This window comes from Oncorhynchus masou, unplaced genomic scaffold (genome assembly GCF_036934945.1).
Source record: "Oncorhynchus masou masou isolate Uvic2021 unplaced genomic scaffold, UVic_Omas_1.1 unplaced_scaffold_1280, whole genome shotgun sequence".
Taxonomy (NCBI): Eukaryota; Metazoa; Chordata; class Actinopteri; order Salmoniformes; family Salmonidae; genus Oncorhynchus; species Oncorhynchus masou.
In genome coordinates, this window is record NW_027002638.1 from 150,054 (window position 1) to 168,342 (window position 18,289).

The following is an 18,289-nucleotide window of genomic DNA, read 5'->3' on the forward strand; positions in this document are numbered from 1 at the left end:
ATCCTCAAAAGGCTCTACAGCTGCACCATCGAGAGCATTCTGACCGGTTGCATCACCGCTTGGTATGGCAGCTGCTCGGCATCTGACCGTAAGGCGCTACAGAGGGTAGTGCGAACGGCCCAATACATCACTGGGTTATTCTAAATCTATGGGTGCCCCCCTTTTTCCCACAGGCTTTCCTGGTACCATCAGTTCAAGGACTTCCAGACGCGGATCCTGGTGGCCACCAACCTGTTTGGCCGAGGGATGGACATTGAGCGCATCAACATCGTCTTCAACAACGACATGCCCTAGGATTCCGACACCTAACTGCATAGTGGCCCGTGCCGGCAGGTTTGGGATGAAAGATCTGTCCATGACCTTTGTGTCCGACGAGACCGATGCCAAGACCCTGAATGATATGCAGGACCGCTTCAAGGTCAACGTGGCAGAGCTCCTAGAGGAGATTGACATCTCCACCTACAGTAAACTATATCCAACAAACTAGTCTAGCACTCATTTGGATTTCATGTAATGCCACAGTACTTTTCATGGTTTGTGTCAAATGTCACCCTATTCCCAATATAGGGCACTACTTTTGACCAGAAGAAGTAGTGCCTATATAAGAAATTGGATGCCATTTCAGACACAGCCATGTTTGGACTTTTTATTTATTCATTTTGGTTTTGGAATATCCTTCATTGTTATAGTGCTGCTTGCAATGCCAGTGCTGTTTGCAATTGTATCTTCAAACAAAATGTTGATGAGCACTTTAGAGCATTGGATTATTACCTAGTCATTCCAAGTATGTGGTCTGTGCAGCTGTAATGCTGGTTATTAGGTTATTTTTTTGGACCCAACATCTGGAAGTCATTTTATGTTGTACACAAAGTTAGACGCTGCAAACTAACCTCTCCCTCGTCTTTCACCTTTTCTCGTTACAGTTGAACACTCCAGATGAAAATCACCCCCTGACCAGTGAAGACTACGTGGCCGTGCCCATCTGTCCCTGTGTCTTTCAGAGAGGGAGAATGAAAAAATGATCTGACCGTTTTTTCATTTTAAATGTCTCTCCCTGATCTCCCACTTCATTATGCTTCACCTTTTATTTGATTTTATCCTCCCGGGGTTGCAGTTTTACTTTTCTTTTCCTTGTTAATCATGGCTGTTTCTATTTTTTGGTTAATTAAATCATTGAAATGAAAACTTTTTATACAATTATCACTATTTTATTTTTCCTTACCAATAGGAAATTCTGTAAATTTTCTGAAATGTCAAGAAATCCCAGTGATTCTCTGCTTATTTTATACTTTTTACCATACTTACTAATTAGAGAAGTTGGAGATTGGTTTTTCACATTGCAGCATATCACTGAACATGAAAGATCAATGTTGAATTCAAATGTCAGAAGACAAAACTAGATTAACGCTATAGAATATATCAGATTCAATTTTGCCTGTCACAAGTAGAGGGCACTTTGATCATAGATTTCAGATGTCTTCCACTATAAAAAAATGTGTATATATATATAGACTGAACAAAAATATAAATGCATTATGTAAAGTGTTGGTCCCATGTTTCATGAGCTGAAATAAAAGATCCCAGAAATGTTCCATATGCACAAAAATATTATTTCTCTAAAATTTTGGGCAGAAATCTGTTTTACATCCCTGTTTGTGAGCATTTCTCCTTCGCCAAGATAATCCATCCACCTGACAGCTGTGGCATATCAAGAAGCTGGTTAAACAGCATCATCATAGGGACAATTAAAGGCCACTCTAAAATGTGCAGGGTCACATCACAATGCCACAGATGTCTCAAGATGAGGGAGAGTGCAATTGGCATACTGACTGCAGGAATGTCCACCAGAGCTGTTGCCAGATAACCTCTCCCATAAGCCACCTCCAACATTGTTTTAGAGAATTTGGCAGTACCTCCAACCGGCCTCACAACCGCAGATCATGTGTAACCATGACAGCCCAGGACCTCCACATCTGGCTTTTTTACCTGCAGGATCGTCTGAGACCAGCCACCCAGACAGCTGATGAAACTGAGTTTGCACAACTGAAGAATTTTTGCACAAATTGTAAAAAACAAAAACATCTCAGGGAAGCTCACCTGCGTGCTCGTGTGGGCGAGTGGTTTGCTGATGTCAATCCAGTGAACAGAGTGCCCCATGATGTTGGTAGGGTTATGGTATGAGCAGACATAAGCTACAGACAATGAACACAATTGCATTTTATTGTGGCGTCCATCCGCCGCCATCACCTCATGTTTCAGCATGATAATGCACGTTGCAAGGATCTGTACATAATTCTTGGAAGTTGAAAATGTCCACGTTCTTTCATGGCCTGCGTACTCACCAGACATGTCACCCATTGAGCATGTTTGGGATGCTCTGGATCGATGTGTACGACAGCGGGTTCCAGTTACGCCAATATACAGCAACAGCCATTGAAGAGGAGTGGGACACCATTCCAAAGGCCACAATCCAAAGTCTGATCAACTCTATGCGAAGGAGATGTGTTGTGCTGCATGAGGCAAATGGTGGTCACACCAGATACTGACTGTTTTTTTTATCCACCCCCCTACCTTCAAAAAAGAAGCATATCTGTATTCCCAGTAATATGAAATCAATAGATTAGGGCCTAATGAATTTATTTCAATTGACTGATTTCCTTAAATGAATTGTAACTCAGTAAAGTATTTGAATTTGTTGCATGCTGGGTAGTATATTTGGTGTTCAGTATTATTCCACCTTTCCAAAGGACCACCTATTAGTCTATGTATAACATGAGAATCTACATCCACGAAATATGTGAAGGATATTTTTTGCTTTTAAGTAGGTTGAGTATTGGCAAAGTGGGACACTCTGAAAATGTGCTTTCTGGAAAACCTTGGGATACGTAAGGCATTCAGTGAATTCTCCTTTATCACACCGTCATAAACGGAGAGATTCTTTGCGATTGCTTTTCCATCTTATGGTATTTCTAAAATAGTTATTAATAATGGCTAACCCTTTGGAACTCGTAGCTAATTGTATAGTTGAGAGTCTTGAGTTAATTACAGCTGAGATGGTTGCCATTCAGACTGTGGCGATGCAAAATCGATTGGCACTTGATTATCTTCTGTCGGCACAATGGAGTACATGTGCTGTTATTGGTGCTGAACGCTGTACTTTCATTCCTGATAATTCTGAGGAAATAACTGACCTGATCCAAAAGATCAGGACTGAGGGCGCTAAGTACCATGATTACAATCCAGGTGATGTAGGCTTAGTCATGTGGTTGTCTTCAACATTCGGTACATGTGGAAGTTTATTTGGTGAGCATGATACTTCCAATTCTTGGGAGTTGCGTTTATTTTTCTTATCCTCATCCAGGTTAAGTGTGCTATTGCCCGATGTTTGTCTGCTAAAATCCTATGATTATGTGATAGAGTACATCATAAGATTCATCAACCGTGTCCTTTTTGGAGATGGGTGCCAGTGGTGTTGACCAGAATGTGGTGGGGGTCATAAGGGTCTTCATCGTCACACCAAGCCTCATGACTGTGGTCAATGTGCCCGTGGTAACTGTCCTCGGTGCTGTAACGAACCATGCTCTCTCCGATGTGGTATCACACTTGTTGATACCTCTTCTCTATAACTTTGTGTGAAATCTATTTCTTATTGCAACGGCAAAGTAGAATATGCCCTTTGTGTTCTATAGAATTGCAAGGTGTTTCATGTGAAGGATTTTATGCTTACTGCCAATGTTTTTTATTCTGTCTATTTTTTCATGTTTTCTAAAAATACATTAGAACTATATAAAAAATGTTATGGTCTAGGGAGGAATATAAGAATATTTTGAAGATGAGTGGACGAGAGTACTAATGGTCAATAGCGAATTGTAAATAGGAGTTTGGTTTCAGTTCAACATCTGTTTGGGATCTGTGGAATGTCACTCCTGAACTCAGAGTGACACGTGCTATGTTCTGTACATTGAGTCGGGGCAGGATACGTGTTATTTGGCCATTGGCCAAGTTGTACTGCAAGGACTTCTGATTGGTCAACCCCGGGCTAGGGTGGGGGTTATAAATGGCATCCTGTTCCTTTGTTCAGTGGGGGAAAGCTGAGGACAGGGGAGACTGACATCTGAACATCTACCTCCCAGCATAACATCTGGATTTGTCCTGTCTGAATAAACCTATTTTTCTCCCCTTGATTTGCTTTGGAGTTTGTGATATTGAAGAATAACATAAATTGCTAACAGCATCAAGAACATGCTATCCTTGCTTCAGATCCTGAGCTACAGGCAGTTAGATTTTGGTATGTCATTTTAGGTGAAAATTGTGGGACAAAAATGGTCCGATCCTTAAATTAAAGAAGGATTGAGACAATTGAGACATGGATTGTGTTTGTGTGCCATTCAGAGGGGGAATGGGCAAGACAAAGGTTGTAAGTGCCTTTGAACAGGGTATGGTAATAGGTGCCAGGTGCACTGGTTTGTGTCAAGAACTGCAACACTGCTGGGTTTTTCACGCTCAACAGTTTCACCGTGTGTATCAAGAATGGTCCACAATCCAAAGAACATCTAGCCAACTTGACACGACTGTGGGAAGCATTGGAGTCAACATGGGCCTACATAGGGAGCCAGGGCAGCTAGACATCCTTGTTGAACACTTGACACCTTGTAGTCCATGCCCCGAGAGATTGAGGCTGCTCTGAGAGCAAAAGGGGGTGCAACTCAATATTATGAAAGTGGTCCTAATGTTTTGTTCACTCAGTGTATCTTTAGGTGTAATGATGTAATTGTCTATGTAAGGTTGGATATCTTTGAGTGGAAGACCATGTATTCATGTAAGTGATATTCTGCAAGAATCAATGGGTAGCCTATATTTCATTCATTTGAATTATTTAAAAAAAAGTTCATTAATCACAGATTAAACTACATACAAATTGGAAATCAGCAATCACTCTACCTTGACAATTAAATGTTACCAAACTAACAAAAAGTGAGTGTGTATTCTGTAAAATTGTATTTTTGAGAAGTAAGTCAATGAGTCATTCCAAGACATGACTGGGGTTGCTACCAGATTTCCACCATACTGATTTCAACAAAAGAAAGAATGCAATCATACATTTTATTTTTAAGATTGTAGCTAGTCATGTTATTTCAATACATAGTGACGGTGCAAGACAATCACAGGGAGCACAAATAGGTCAGAAACATTTCTCTCATTACGTTGGATTGGAAAATTAGATGAACTAGAATGTTATAAATCTAAAAGTTTGATGCTGATGAGTTGACTCAAGTGTAATACTGCTAGGCCAAAAGAAAATGTGCACCATAGGACAAGGATCGTTAAAAACTGGATTAATGAATCATAATTAATTAACAATTAAACATCAGTCTAAGTTTTGATGAGATAGTAGAAGATATGTCATTTACTTCACAATGGTCTTAATCAAAAACTGAATCGAAAACTGCTAGCCAATCACAGAGTTGACTTTAATAACCATTACATCTGTAAAATTGAGCTCTGGCAAGAACATCCATGGAGTAGTCCCCCCCAGTGGTCATCACATCCACTCTACTGTAACAGTGGACATTATCCAGCCCCACATTGTAGGCTGCTAACCCTCCTGAAAAAACAAACACACAGGCTGCAATGTAGTCATGTAATCTATGTAGTTGTATAATGCATAATAAAAGGTTTGTATTACACCTATGACTGATCATCTCTATTAAACTCTGGCCAGTTTCCTTTAAGGACCCAAAAATTGACAGCTGTGCCATATAGATTGCAAAATTGTTGGGAAGAGATTTGATGTACTGATTCCTTGGCACATGGTTTATGAACTGATACAGAACCACAACAGATTTAAAAACGTGATTATGATTATACAAAATTATCGCAAACAACAGAATGTTATGCTATATAAGGGGGATACAACGATCCCACATCTCCAGATATTGTTGCGAAGAGACAGAATCATTAGATCATTTGTTTTGGTATTTTCTATACAGGGTATGTAGCTTGTTTTTGGTCGCTGGTTCAGGAATGTCTGGAGAACTTCAACATTTACCAGGAGCTAACTTGGCAAATAGCACTGCTGGGTGATTTGAAAAGTCATAGTCAATCGATCAATAAAATAATAATACTTTTAGCAAAGGTTTTTATCGTTGGTTTGCAATCTGTAGACTATGAGAATAGAAAACTGGATGGTCTTCAGAGATAGATGGGAGGGGTTGACAGTAGATGAAGGATGGGATTAAAAACAAACAAAAGATAACTATTGTAAAATGCATTGTTAGTCAAATCTATATAGTATGCATAAGCTGGAAGTAGAAGCCTAGGTGTTGTTTCTCATTTGTTTACTCCAACTAGGGGAGGAGTGGCAGGGTTAGGAGAAAATAATAAAGGAAACTATTTAGAAAGGATAGTGATATATATATTCTTACCCCCAAAATATGGGGGATTGAAATGATGCAGACAATTACATTGTAGCTTCCATCAATCTAAAAACCTATTGGCAAGAAGGGCGGGTCAATTGGTAGGCAATACCTCTCAGCTGCTGCTCTTTGGTCCATGAAGGGAATTTTCTCTGAACCGATCCAATTATACCAACGAGTATCCCAGTTGCTTGACTCAGATGTTCCTCACTGTCCCATCCCCCCCGTGGAACGTGCCAGTTTTTGTCAACCTATAAAAAAAATATGCAATAGAAATCTATGGACACCACTTTGTATTGTATTGTGAAATAAGAAACATGCTCTCTTGTCTGCCAACAACAGTATAACAAAGGTACCTGCAAAACTGAGTACCTACCTGCATGAGTCCAAATGCATTTCCATTGTCCCCCCAACCATTGACCAGTCCTGCTCCTGTCCCAGCCCTGGTCTCTCGTGAGATGATCCCAGCTATGATGGATGGCTCCACTCCATGGTTATACCCCACTCGCTTTATGATGGACTTATACTTGTTCATGAATGGCAATTCTCCTGCCATTTCATGAGATCCTGTTTGTAAATGAACTTATTATATTTGAGTATTTGTCAGAACTTGTAAGAGTTGCCAGAGACCACTTACAGCTAGCTGTATGAGGTACAAGTAGTACCAACCTTCATATCATAGGCTATAATCAAGACAATTCACGTGAGATTAAATTCAAAGTGCACAGACTACACAAGACAAACCCAAACTGAAGTGTATATTAGTACAAGCCCTTTTGTAAGCTAGCAGTGATATTCCAAAAACACAAAATGTATATAGATTTCTGGTTGGGGTGAGTGGGATAAGTTAAGCCATTTTTTACATTCAGCATCACTCCGTCAAGGAAAATATAGTCATCTTTCTATTAAATATATCCACATATATTTCCGGGTGTTGTGTATCCCAGGTATGGGGTAAATTGAGCTGAGGGACAGGGTAAAGTGTGCCATATAAACATTTCTGTACTGAATGAAATATGACCACTGCCTTTTTAAAACTCTTATTTCCAGAACACAATTCATCACAATAGTTTTTTGTTGTCTTTTAATCATTTTAGCACCTTTTAACAAAGGACTAACACCTAACAAACACTATGTGCTTTTGTTTTTACACAGGCCTCATGTTGCCTCATATCCCAGTGATAATGCCTTGCATCACACCTGGGAAGGAAACATTTCAATTTGTTCAACATACAAAGCCATTGGTTCAACTTACCCCAAGGTAAACATTTTGACTATATTAGCTGTCCTTAGAATTTCTAAGCAAACAGCTGTAGACAGGGCTTTCTCCTATAGAGCTTAATTTTTATGGAATGGTCTGCCTATCCATGTGAGAGACGCAGACTCGGTCTCAAACTTTATGTCTTTATTGAAGACACATCTCTTCAGTAGGTCCTACGATTGAGTGTAGTCTGGCCCAGGGGTGTGAAGGTGAACGGAAAGGCACTGGAGCGACGAACTGCCTTTGCTGTCTCTGCCTTGCCAGTTCCCTTCTCTCCACTGGGATTCTCTGCCTCTAACCCTATGATGGGGGCTGAGTCACTGGCTTACTGGTGCTCTTCCATGCCGTCCCTAGGAGGGGTGCGTCACTTGAGTAGGTTGAGTCACTGATGTGATCTTCCTGTCCAGGTTGCGCCCCTCTCCTCGGGTTTGTGCCGTGGCGGAGATCTTCTTGGGCTATTGTCGCCCAAGGGGGGGGGGCTAGGGTCAGTCTGTAATATCTGGAGTATTTCTAGAGTGCTCCCTATCTGAGGACCTGAGCCCTAGGACCATGCCTCAGGACTACCTGGCCTGATGACTCCTTGCTATCCCCAGTCCACCTGATCATGCTGCTCCAGGTCCAACGGTTCTGCTATGGAACCCTGACCTGTTCACTGGACGTGCTTCCTTGTCCTGGACCTGCTGTTTTGGACTCTCTACCGCACCTGCTGTCTAACTCTGAATGATCGGCTATGAAAAGACAACTGACATCTACTCCTGAGGTGCTGACCTATTGCACCCTCAACAACCTTTGTGATTACTATCTGACCCTGCTGGCCATCTATGAACGTTTGGACATCTTGGCCACGTTCTGTTATAATCTCTACCCAGCACAGCCAGAAGAGGACTGGGCACCCCTCAGAGCATGGTACTTCTCTAGGTTTCCTCCTAGGTTCTGGCCTTTCTAGGAAGTTTTTCCTTGCCACTGTGCTTCTACATCTGCATTGCTTGCTGTTTGGGGTTTTAGGCTGGGTTTCTGTACAGCACTTTGTGACATTGGCTGATGTAAAAAGGGCTTTATAAATACATTTGATTGACTCTAGCTAGATTTTCATGCAAATATTCTAAAATCCGCAAAAATTCACATTTTCCCACCAGTTGTGTGTCTCCTCCCAATGGACTTGTTGCTGCAATATATAACTTTTTGGTTGGCCTGACCAAATTCACATAGAAATGTTAGTTATAGATCTGTCATTCTCATTGAAAGCAAGTCTAAGAGGCGGTCTGTTCCATGTGCACTATTTCTATGCTTCCTATTTAAATTTTGTTTTTGCCTCTTTTACTTTCGGTTTAGTACACCATCAAACAGCTGAAAGTACAATATTTTTGGTTATGGGAAATATATGTCACAGGGTTTAGATGGTACAATGGTTCTCTACACAATGACTGCTTGTTTTGTCACATAAACGGAAATTAGGCGAACTATGAGAAGTTCTGCAACCAGGAAATGGCGGAGCAATTTATGCATATTGTGCCTTTAGTTTTCATGTACCTAATAAAAATCAAAACGTCAATGTTTCTATCGCATTTTCAACTCTACCGATAGTTTTATCACAACAACTGTTGCGCTAAATACCAAATGTGCCTGCCTACACTGTTTTTGGCTCGTGCGCTCTTGCCAACGTCTCACAGATACAATGCGGATAGACGGGTAGACTGCAGGTATGCTACACGAGATTATTATGGAGAAGAGCAAGAATGCTTTTATTTGTCAAAAGCAGTCAAGCATTGATCATCATGTCACTAGAATAAAAACCATTAATATTTATTGTAAAGGCGCATCAAGCTCATCACTGTGCACTCAGTAGACTCCACAAGCCCAGGTACTGGTTCTTTTCATCATCATTGATTTCATTTGTAGCCAAATACAGTAAACTGCATGGTTTCCTGCGTCGTAGTGACTCCCTATGATGGTTATGATATCAGTATGTGCACATTAAGGCATTTCCACCACCATTTCTTGCATTATTTATTTCACGAACACAAAAAGATCCCACCATATCGAACAAACAAATTATCTGTCTGCGTTTGTAAACATTTTAATGGAGCTTCCTGTTTCCATCAAAGCTGTCGTGATATTTAAAAAAATAATAAAAAAAAAACAGTACGACTTTACTCTCATAAAAACTGTGGATGGAAACGTGGTTAGTAGATGGAACCGAATCACACCATTTTGCCTCTGTTTTCAAAAGATAAAAGCTTACCCATGTTGATGTTTTGATTCTTGAAACTGGAGATTCCTCAAAATGTATAAACTAAATCTCCAGTAGTAGTAGTAGTAGTAGTAGTAGTAGTAGTGCTGGTGCTGTTGCAAATTTGACAAATATGCCTCTGCCCATGCACAACTGACTTCCTTTAGGCAACACTGTTTTTATAACGGACATGGAAAGATTAGGGGCTGACGTACCAATTGCAAGCAAATTGCACTGCATGGCCAAGCTCCTCCCCAGTAGTGGTGGAAAAAGTACTCTATTGTCATACTTGAGTAAATGTAAAGATAACGAAATAGACAATTACTCAAGTAAAAGTGAAAGTCACCCAGTAAAGTATTACTTGAGTAAAAGTCTAAAAGTATTTGGTTTTAAATACACTTAAGTATCAAAAGTAAATGTAATTGCTAAAATATACTTCAAAAGTACAAGTGAAAGTATAAATAATTTCTTATTCCTTATTTTAAGCCAACCAGATGGCACAATTATCTTGTTTTTTATTTATTTATGGATAGCTAGAGGCACACTCAAACCCTCAGACATAATTGACAAAAAAAGCATTTGTGTTTAGTAAGTCTGCCAGATCAGAGGCAGTAGGGATGACCAGGGATGTTCTCTAGATAAGTGCGTGACTTGGACCATTTTCCTGTGCTGCTAAGCATTCAAAATGTAACGAATACTTTTGGGTGTCAAGAGAAAATGTATGGAGTATAAACGACACAATTTTCTTTAGGAATGTCGTAGAAAAGGCCCATGGAGTTGGTGGAATAATCCTTTAATTCATTGCCATTTACTCAGCTGGGCCAGGGGCGCTTTAATTAGGTCAGGTGGAAATGTCCGACAGATCTCAACTCCATAAAAGGAGGAAATTGCCGTCGCCTGATCTCGCTGCTTTCTCTTCCTTAACTCCATCTGATCCAGAAGTTCTGTGTGTCCATGAATCCACCACAGACTACTCAGTAAATATACCACTTTATGGTTAAAGAAATTCCTGCCTCAGACTCATCCATTCCTCTGTCACCTGACACGTGACCACCTGTCCACCTGACCACCTTCACTGTCAGTCATCCTACCTGTCCAGCTACCCACACAGATTCCACTAATCTTTCCAATGTATTGAAGTGAAAGTAAATGTTGTCAAAAATAAAAAATATGAAACAAAGTACAGATACTCAAAAAAATGACTTAAGTACTTTAAAGTATTTTTACTTAAGTACTCTACACCACTGTTCCCCAGTCACGAGCCGATATGGCAATGTTCATAATTTCGCCCATTAACAAAATCAAAAGCTAATTCACATGTTGCATGATTCATTTAGCAGCCTACTTGGATCTGACAATGTGAAAGTTAATCAAAATGAAATATGGTGGCTGTGTATAGCGGCGTTTCCCAAACTTGTGGTCACCGGGGCTATAAAGCTGAAGCATCTGTTTAGAAAGTTCTCTCACCACCAAATATGGTAGTGACCGGAAGTCCACTCGAGGGTTAATGGGAGAAGATGGAACTAGGTGAAACTGGGCCGAAGTTCTGCTAATTATCTCAGAGTAAACATCTGATCTCAATACATTTTTCTGTTCCCAAAACTCCAATCTGTTGCGAACACAGCACACAAAGTTTTATAGACTTAATGCTTTGCCAAAGTTTCTAAAAATGCCATTGTTCAGAAGGAGTGCAAGGTCGAACGGAGTTTGTGCACACATGCACTTCACAGAGGAGGCATTCCCGAAAGGAAATATGCAAATGCATGTTACAATGTGCCAACAGGATCTCGCTAGATCTTGATTGACTTTGCCCACCTCCTTGCTTTTTCTGCACACTATGCTTCATTTGCTCGCACTGCAAATGACATAGATGAACTATATTGGGTTAATTAGGAATATCTTTGCTTGGGGCTCTATCCAGTCCGCATTGCGGAAGTTCAGCTTTACTGATAGGAATTTAAAGGAAATGTTCCCGCTTTAGTGGAGACTGCATTCACAATAAACGTCGCAATCGTCAATTATCTTTAAATGTGTCTCGTGGAATCTATAAAGCTTCAGCTTTACAGACTGAATAGAGCCCTGGGTCCTGGGAGCCCTAGCAATACAGGTGATTCAAATAATGATGCATCAAGCTTTGATTAGTTGTGTAGTGCTAGGGCAAAAAACTAAACATGCACCCCTTGAGGTCCCCAGAGGACTGTACTGCAAAGCAGGATCAATGAGTTAGCTAGCTAACTTACCTAAATCTTCTGAAATAACTAAACAAAAAAAATCTGAATATAATTTTGAAGTTGGCTCAGCAACCAAAAACACATTTCTAAATGTAGCTTTCTTTAATGAACCAGAAAATCTATAGTTATTACTGGTCTTCTTTCAGGTTAGTTGGCTAACTCATTGATTCTGCTTTCTGGTATACCCCTCTGGTCAGAGTTTGGGAAACGCTGGCTAATAGGCCTTGTGCCTCGGTGGAGGGTGCCCGTTTTCTCAGCTTCACCCCTTGTAGGCTACACACAGTTAACATCCCCTTCTGCTTCCACAAGTGGAAATGACAGAGCCACCTCAAGGTGAGTTGAGATAGGTGCGTCAGGTTGCATGAGGTCACGCTAAAAGCTTCACTACCATGCAAGACAGCCACATACTGTAACTCCTCTTGAAGTAAGAATATTATTAACTATCTATTTATCTAGTGGAAGGTCTGATAATATTTTTACCAAATTTGTAGGCTATTTATCGTTTTAGGTTGTATTTTGAGTTGAACTATGTTGGTGTTTTGTATGAGTCCCAATTAGAGGCAGCTGGTAATTGTTGTCTCAATAATTGGGGATCATATTTAAGTAGTTATTTTTCCCACCTGTGTTTGTGGGATCTTGTTTATGTGTAGTTGCCTGTGAGCACTCCGTTGTCGTCACGTTTCATTCATTCTTTATTGTTTTTGTGCGTTTCAGTTAATAAACATGTGGAAACCATATCACGCTGCACCTTGGTCCGATAATTCTTACGGCGAACGTGACAAAGTGAAATGAAAAAAAATATTTGTTTCAAAATTTCGGAAAAATATCAAACGGAAAAGTGGTGCGTGCATATGTAGTCACCCCCTTTGCTTTGAAACCCCTAAATAAGATCTGGTGCAACCAATTAACTTCAGAAGTCACATAATTAGTTAAATAAAGTCCACATGTGTGCAATCTAACTGTCACTTGATCTGTCACATGATCTGTCACATGATCTCAGTATATATACACCTGTTCTGAAAGGCCCCAGAGTCTGCAACACCACTAAGCAAGGGGCACCACCAAGTAGGCGACACCATAAAGACCAAGGAGCTCCTCAAACAGGCCAGGGACAAAGTTGTGGAGAAGAACAGATCACGGTTGGGTTATAAAAAATATCCAAAACTTTGAACATCCCACAGAGCACCATTAAATCCATTATTAAAAAATGGAAAGAATATGGCACCACAATAAACCTGCCAAGAGAGGGCCACCCACCAAAACTCACGGACCAGGCAAGGAGGACATTAATCAGAGGCAACAAAGAGACCAAAGATAACCCTGAAGGAGCTGCAAAGCTCCACAGTGGAGAATGGGGTATCTGTCCATAGGACCACTTGAAGCAGAGCTGGGCTTTACCGAAGAGTGGCCAGAAAGAAAAAAAAAGCAAACACGTTTGGTGTTTGCCAAAAGGCATGTGGGAGACTCCCCAAACATATGGAATAGGGTACTCTGGTCAGATGAGACTAAAAGTTCACTTTTTGGCCATCAAGGAAAGCGCTATGTCTGGCGCAAACCTAACATCTCCATCCCCCTGAGAACACCATCCCCACAGTGAAGCAAGGTGGTGGCAGCATCGTGCTGTGGCAATGTTTTTCATTGGCAGGGACTGGGAAACTGGTCAGAATTGAAGGAATGATGGAGCTAAATACAGGGAAATTCTTGATGGAAACCTGTTTCAGTCTTCCAGAGATTTGAGACTGGGACGGAGGTTCACCTTACAGCAGAACAATAACCCTAAGTATACTGCTAAAGTAACACTTGAGTGGTTTAACCTCTCTGGCCCACCCGGGACGCAACCGCACCCCCTTCCAACAATAAATGCAAATGCGCTACGCCAAATGCTAATAGCACTCGTTAAAACTCGAACGTTCATTAAAATTCACATGCAGGGTAGTCATTTCAAGCTACACTCGTTGTGAATCAAGCCAACGAGTCAGATTTGTAAACTGCTTTTCGGCGAAAGCATGAGTAGCTATTATCTGATAGCAGGCAACACGCCGAAATACCAGAAGGGACATAAAACAAAGGAATTAGCGTAGCCGGCGCTACACGAAACGCAGAAATAAAATATAAAACATTCATTACCTTTGACGAGATTCTTTGTTGGCACTCCTATATGTCCCATAAACATCACAATTGGGTTTTTTTTTAAATTAAATCGGTCCTTGTGTACCCAAAATGTCAATTTATGAACACCGTCAGATCCAGTAAAAACACATTTTTTAAACGCAACGTTATTTTTTAAAATTAAAAAAGTTGCCTATAAACTTTGACAAAACACTTCAAACTACTTCTGTAATCCAACTTTAGGTATTACTAAACATTAATAAACGATCAAATTTATCACGGAGTGATCTGTATTCAATAAGCACGAGTTTGGGTAACGTAACTAACTTTTCCGGTTCCATTGTTTACATCTGTGGACTTGACAACCGGATGTGGCTATTACTCAGATGACCAAGGATTTAGTTGAATCGGAATCACAACACTGGCGACATTGTGTGGAAGCTGTAGGAACTGTAATCTCACTCTTAATTATTTTCCTTCCAATAGACAATACATGGGCTGGCGGATTGATTTTTTCTTTGTGGCAAGGTGCGTCTCTACTACAAGTCAGAGAAGATGGCTCTCAGTGACCTCATCGAGGGGAGTCATCTCAAGAAGGGCGACTCCATCCTCATTCTGGAAGGCACCTTTAAGAAGAGCATTCTCCCACATAACCTCTATGTCACTGGCTTCCAAGTAGAAAGTGACAATTCACATAGTTGCCCTAAGGAATCCCCACTGAATGGGCTGAACAACCTCCTGGCAGAGTATGCACAGGGTCAGCCCAAGTCCTACATCCTCACTGTCGATAAAGAGGTCAAGTTCGCCAAGACCGGAGAGATCTGGGTGGATGAGGACGGGGTGGATCATAACCCCAAAAAGTAACGCCACCAGGGAACCTCCTGTATCTTAACACCCTTTATTAATCACAGATTAAACTACATTACGTGTACAGATTTAAATTCAAGAGATTCAATCACAGATCCATGAAATGGGGTGTTCTTACTGCTAATGCTTTTTTGTATGGTAGAAATCAGCAACTCTACTTTTTGACAAATAAATGTGTTACCAAACTGAGAAGTAAGTATGTGTTTTGTAAGATGTTATTATGACAGGAAACTCTGTGTGTGTGTGTGTGTGTGTGTGTGTGTGTGTGTGTGTGTGTGTGTGTGTGTGTGTGTGTGTGTGTGTGTGTGTGTGTGTGTGTGTGTGAATACATTACATGATTGGGGTTGACACCAGATATCCTACATACTTATTTTAAAAGTGGTCAAGAACACACGATTGTAGTCATGTTATTTCAAGCACACACAGTGATGGCGCAAGACACTTGCAAGGAGCACAAATAATTAGCAGAGGAAAAAATGTGCACATTTCCTCTACATTGGATTTGAAAGTCATGTGAACTAGAATGTTAGATATATGTAGTGTTTCCCAACTAAAGGTTTGATGAGTTGAATCAAGCATGTTAGTGCTAGGGCAAAAACCCTTTGGGTCCCTAAGACCAGGATTGAGAAACAGCAGATTAATGCATCAAAATGAATGAACACCACTCCAAACAACAACTTTCACACCACATGGCTCTGTCAACCCACCCTACAATTCTGGAAAGAAACAATACTGTCACGTTCTGACCTTTAGGTCTTTTGTTATGTCTTTGTTTTAGTATGGTCAGGGCGTGAGTTGGGTGGGTTGTCTATGTTCCTTTTTCTATGTTGTGTTTTGCGTTTGGCCTGGTATGGTTCTCAATCAGAGGCAGGTGTCGTTAGTTGTCTCTGATTGAGAATCATACTTAGGTAGCCTTTTCCCACTTGTGTTTCCTGGGTGATTGTTTCCTGTCTACACCAGGCAGGACTGTTTTGTTCCGTTCATTCGCCTTTGTTATTTTGTTTAGTGTTCGCATGATAATAAATGATCAATATGGACACTTACCACGCTGCGCATTGGTCCTCCTCCTCTTCTTCCACCAACAACGGCCATTACACACACAAACTGTCTACCCTTTTGGATCGCCAGACCTTCCACCCAAACATCATCGGTCTATTTTAAATCCCTTTAAAAATCGCCAAGAAAACAGGATTACTCAACTGGAAAAAGAGATACCAGCTGTCTGTTTGTCAATGGCTCAATCTTCTCACTGACCACATTACAATGGAAAGAATTACAGCATCCACCAAAGACTAAATGAAAAAGACAATGAAATCCTTCATCGAAAACTGGACCCCTCAACTCCTCAAGTCCTTGCAGATACCGCTGAGCAGAACTCTCCCTAATGTTTCCTCTATCACTCAAGTTGCTATTACTATTTATTTTTTAGCAAATATATTTATTGTATTATTATTTTATTTATTTACTTTTGTATCTAATCAGGTTTAAAAAAAGATTTATCCCCTGCAACAATATTTTCACCATAGGTGACTTCCCCCAAATCCAAATGTTCAATTTGTTATTAAATGGTGTCGTGTCAACCTGTCCTAACAAGGACCTGCTGAATGTATGTCTTGTTTGCTTGTTTTTGTCGTTACTATTGTTGTTTGTTTATTCTTTGTGTCACATTAAATGGTTTGATTGGGAACAAACAGGATGGGGGGGTTGTTTATTGAAATTGTTTTGGTCTGGGGTATTAGGAGCGGCTTCACTTTTGGAAAAATGTATACTAAAAACTTCAATAAAATAAATGAACTATTAGGATATATTTTTCACAATGGTCTGAATCAAAGACCGCTAGGCAACCACTAAGTTGACTTTAATAACCATTGAGAGCTCTGGCAAGAACACCTGTTGAGTAGTCCCCCCCCCCAGTGGTGTTCTCATATGAGTGGGCAATATCCAGTCCCATATTGTAGGCCGCTAATCCCCCTGAAAAAACAATCAGGAGAGGTTGTAGCCGTGTAACCTATGCAGTTACATTTAATACAAAGTTAGGTATATTATGCATGACACATCTCCGTCAAACTCTTGGCAACAAAAGGGGAGGGAAATGGTACATTTCAGCTCCTGCTCCGTGGTACATTTTCTATCGTATCAATTCAGACAGAAAACGGCACATATTTGTTTAACTATTTTAAAACGTAAATGAGAATACATTATGTCTTGGCAGTAGGCTCTGCAGCTTCCAGGTAGCTAGCTCACTGCCAGAGCAAAGCTAAATCATTACCATCATAATACACTTAATTTTGTGTTATTTAACTAGGCAAGTCAGTTAAGAACATATTCTTATTTTTACAATGACGGCCTACCCAGGCCATACCCTCCCCTAACCTGGTCCCGCTGGGCCAATTGTGCACTGCCCTATGGGACTCCCGATCATGGCCGGTTGTGATACAGCCCAGGACCCAGGGTCTGTAGTGAGGCCTCTAGCACTGAGATGCAGTGCCTTAGACCACTGCACCACTAGGGAGCACTACAGGCAGTGAGTGCTATATAGCTATGCCAATTCCCCTGACTGAAACAAAAGCAGAGCCAAACAGGTGGCTGCCCACTGGGCAAAAACTGCTTGAATCAATGTGGTTTCCATGTCATTTCAACCAAAACGTGATAACGTTGAATATGTTCAGAGACTCCGCTGATTACATCGACGAGCTAATCACCTCGGTCACTGGCTTCATTAGAAAAGGCATCGGTGACTTGGCACACAGTGAAGGTTTGCTGCTTCCCCAATCAAAAGCCCTGGATTAACAACAAGGTTGGTGCTAAGCTAAAGGAGAGGACTACTGCACACTGTGCTATTGCAGGCAATCCTGAGGCTACGGCTGAGGACATGAACAAGAAGTCCTGCTATGACCTCCACTGAGTCATCAACAAGGAAAAGTTGGAATCATATTACACATATTCTGATGCCAGCCGCATTTGGCAGGGGCTACAATACAGTCCATTACGGTTTACAAAGGAAGACCCAGCAATGATCTGCCAAACAATGCCTCTCTACCAGACAAACTGACCCTCAACACAGGGGCCCCCCAGGAGTGTGTGCTTATTCCCCTTCTGAACTCTTTCTTCACCCATGACTGTGTGGCCCAGCATGACTCCAACACCATCATCAAGTTTGCTGGCGATACAACGT

At 40.9% G+C, this 18,289-nt stretch overlaps 1 protein-coding gene across 1 annotated transcript; it reads right to left on the reverse strand.

The window, feature by feature from the left end:
- Positions 1-5,089: 5,089 nt before the first annotated feature.
- Positions 5,090-10,032, reverse strand: LOC135530162 (lysozyme g-like). The gene is made up of 4 exons (XM_064958536.1): positions 9,920-10,032; positions 6,793-6,983; positions 6,529-6,667; positions 5,090-5,605 (listed from the first exon to the last, which is right to left on the reverse strand). The coding sequence occupies exons 1-4, from the start codon at positions 9,921-9,923 to the stop codon at positions 5,472-5,474; spliced, it is 468 nt and encodes a 155-aa protein (XP_064814608.1). The 5' UTR covers positions 9,924-10,032; the 3' UTR covers positions 5,090-5,471.
- Positions 10,033-18,289: the final 8,257 nt, after the last annotated feature.

Bases quoted from the DNA above. Each gene is read 5' to 3' on its own strand.
- LOC135530162 (XM_064958536.1), bottom strand. The intron at 6,668-6,792 runs GTAGGTACTCAG...TTTTTTTTATAG, and splicing joins ATGCATTTGGACTCATGCAG to GTTGACAAAAACTGGCACGT. The intron at 5,606-6,528 runs GTATTGCCTACC...TTGTTTTTTCAG, and splicing joins CAAAGAGCAGCAGCTGAGAG to GAGGGTTAGCAGCCTACAAT.